We start from the raw sequence: 1013 nt of genomic DNA, 5'->3' as shown, positions 1-1013 counted from the left end.
AAAAAAAAAAAAAACACTGCCCACCCCCCCACCAGGAGCCATTCAAACAGCAACAGCGCGGCTCATTGGCCGGTTGAGTAACAAACAAATGGATGAAATGAGAAAACAAACGTAGCTACCAGTTCTGTGAATTTACATCTAAAAACAGTCCGTGTGAGAGTCCACCGGTCCGGCATCAGCACGGCACACGGTCCGCCGTGCTGACACGGTCTGCTGCTGCGGAGAACTGCAGCCTCTTGACGGCCTCTTTGATCAGGTTCCCCGAGAGAATCAGCTCCTGCAGCAGCCGGTGCGGATCGTCGTCGTCCTCCTCGGCGGTTCTCCTCTTCTTGTTGTTCCACGGTTTGATTTGGTGGTCCCATTCCTGGATGCTGTACGGGTTCGCCCGGTGGTTCCGGTTCCGGAGCCGCATACAGCAGCCGTGGCGTCCCGTGTCGCCGCCGCTTCCGCCGCTGATTATGGCCGCCGGTTTGACGCCGCCGACGGTGGTCGTGGTGGTGGTGCCGCCGTGCAGACAGGACACGGACACGGACACCGTCTTCTTCTGGTGCCCGCCGCCGCTGTGGTTGTGGAGCTGCAGCGCTTCACCGATTTTCGTCACCAGCGCGTCCACTTCTTTGGAGTCGACGGTGACGGACTGTTGCAGAAAGATGTAGTTCTCCTTCCGACACGGCATGCTGGCGGGTGTGTCGTGTCCGCGGGGTTCGGTGTGAGTTGGTTCGGGGTGTTTTGTTGTCGGTATGACTGCGAGCCGCTCCTCGCTCTCACCACGCCGCTCGGCTCTAACCAATAACCAGGGTTTGATTTGTAAACAATGGATGACGCGCTTTTGGACCGTACCATGTTCCCTCGCAAGGGGGAGGGGCGTTTTATTTATTTTAAACCAAAATAAACTACAAGGTTAAACGTGATCCACGCGATGAATCCTCGAGTTAAAATGTCATCAATTTAAAATATCAGCGAAAACGTCAAACTATAAAAAATCAACTATAACGCTCGTTTGCGCTATTTTC

At 54.6% G+C, this 1013-nt stretch overlaps 1 protein-coding gene across 1 annotated transcript; it reads right to left on the bottom strand.

The window, feature by feature from the left end:
* Nucleotides 1-78: 78 nt before the first annotated feature.
* gbp (glycogen synthase kinase binding protein) lies at nucleotides 79-775 on the bottom strand. Its single transcript, XM_031842680.1, has one exon. It carries the CDS (start codon nucleotides 674-676, stop codon nucleotides 176-178), a length of 501 nt encoding a protein of 166 aa, XP_031698540.1. The 5' UTR covers nucleotides 677-775; the 3' UTR covers nucleotides 79-175.
* Nucleotides 776-1013: the final 238 nt, after the last annotated feature.

The sequence above is a fragment of the Anarrhichthys ocellatus genome, unplaced genomic scaffold, assembly GCF_004355925.1.
Source record: "Anarrhichthys ocellatus isolate YVR2014 unplaced genomic scaffold, GSC_Weel_1.0 scaffold9214, whole genome shotgun sequence".
Classification (NCBI taxonomy): Eukaryota; Metazoa; Chordata; class Actinopteri; order Perciformes; family Anarhichadidae; genus Anarrhichthys; species Anarrhichthys ocellatus.
Note: the sequence above shows the minus strand (reverse complement) of the source record. Positions and strands in the feature narration are given on the sequence as shown.